Genomic DNA, 616 nt, shown 5'->3' on the forward strand with positions numbered 1-616 from the left:
AAATGCTATAATATAGTTTCATTATCTGCACTGGAGCCTCAACGTTTACAAGAAAAGAATGCAAGATGAAAGAGGCGAAACCCATACTGGTACTTCCTTATCCTTAGTATAAGTAGTGCTATTTACTGAATCCTCGTCATTACCTCCAAGTGCCAGCATACAAGGCCATGTTAAGCCATCCTGCTTGTATTGTCACAGTCCCCTACAACGAATCCATAACAGGCCAACAGTTTGATGTCTTACAACACCAAGAGGGTGTAGCTACTGCTTGTGTGTCTAGTAGTGGCACTTCAAAGAAACGGAAAGGCTGTCGGCATCGGCATCAACGTCAGTTCCTCAGCAGCGCTGAGGAACGAGATCAGCGGTCCCGGGTCCTCAACAACGAGGCTTCGGCCATTTACCGAAGGAAGATGCGCGATCTCCACGACAAAGCTCGCACGGAGCTTGATGGCCTTAAGCAGAGGAACCAGCAATTGACACAGAGGTTCCGCCTCCTGCAGAAGTTCTGCTCCGGATACAAGGCTCGCTTGGAGGCTCTCGGCGTTCCAGTGACGGGCAGCTTCTAATAGGTACACTGACACCGAATCCATAAGGACTGTATGACCAAGAGTTTATA

At 48.5% G+C, this 616-nt stretch overlaps 1 protein-coding gene across 1 annotated transcript in view; it reads left to right on the forward strand.

The window, feature by feature from the left end:
* LOC119593695 overlaps positions 1-608 on the forward strand; it is a 5,070-nt gene extending 4,462 nt beyond the window's left edge. Inside the window, exon 4 of the mRNA XM_037942650.1 lies at positions 223-608. Within this exon, the coding sequence (XP_037798578.1) occupies positions 223-566 (344 nt within the window). The 3' untranslated portion in view covers positions 567-608. The remainder of the gene's footprint in view (positions 1-222) is intronic.
* The last annotated feature ends 8 nt before the right edge of the window (positions 609-616 follow it).

Source organism: Penaeus monodon, chromosome 32 (genome assembly GCF_015228065.2).
Source record: "Penaeus monodon isolate SGIC_2016 chromosome 32, NSTDA_Pmon_1, whole genome shotgun sequence".
NCBI classification, from domain to species: Eukaryota; Metazoa; Arthropoda; class Malacostraca; order Decapoda; family Penaeidae; genus Penaeus; species Penaeus monodon.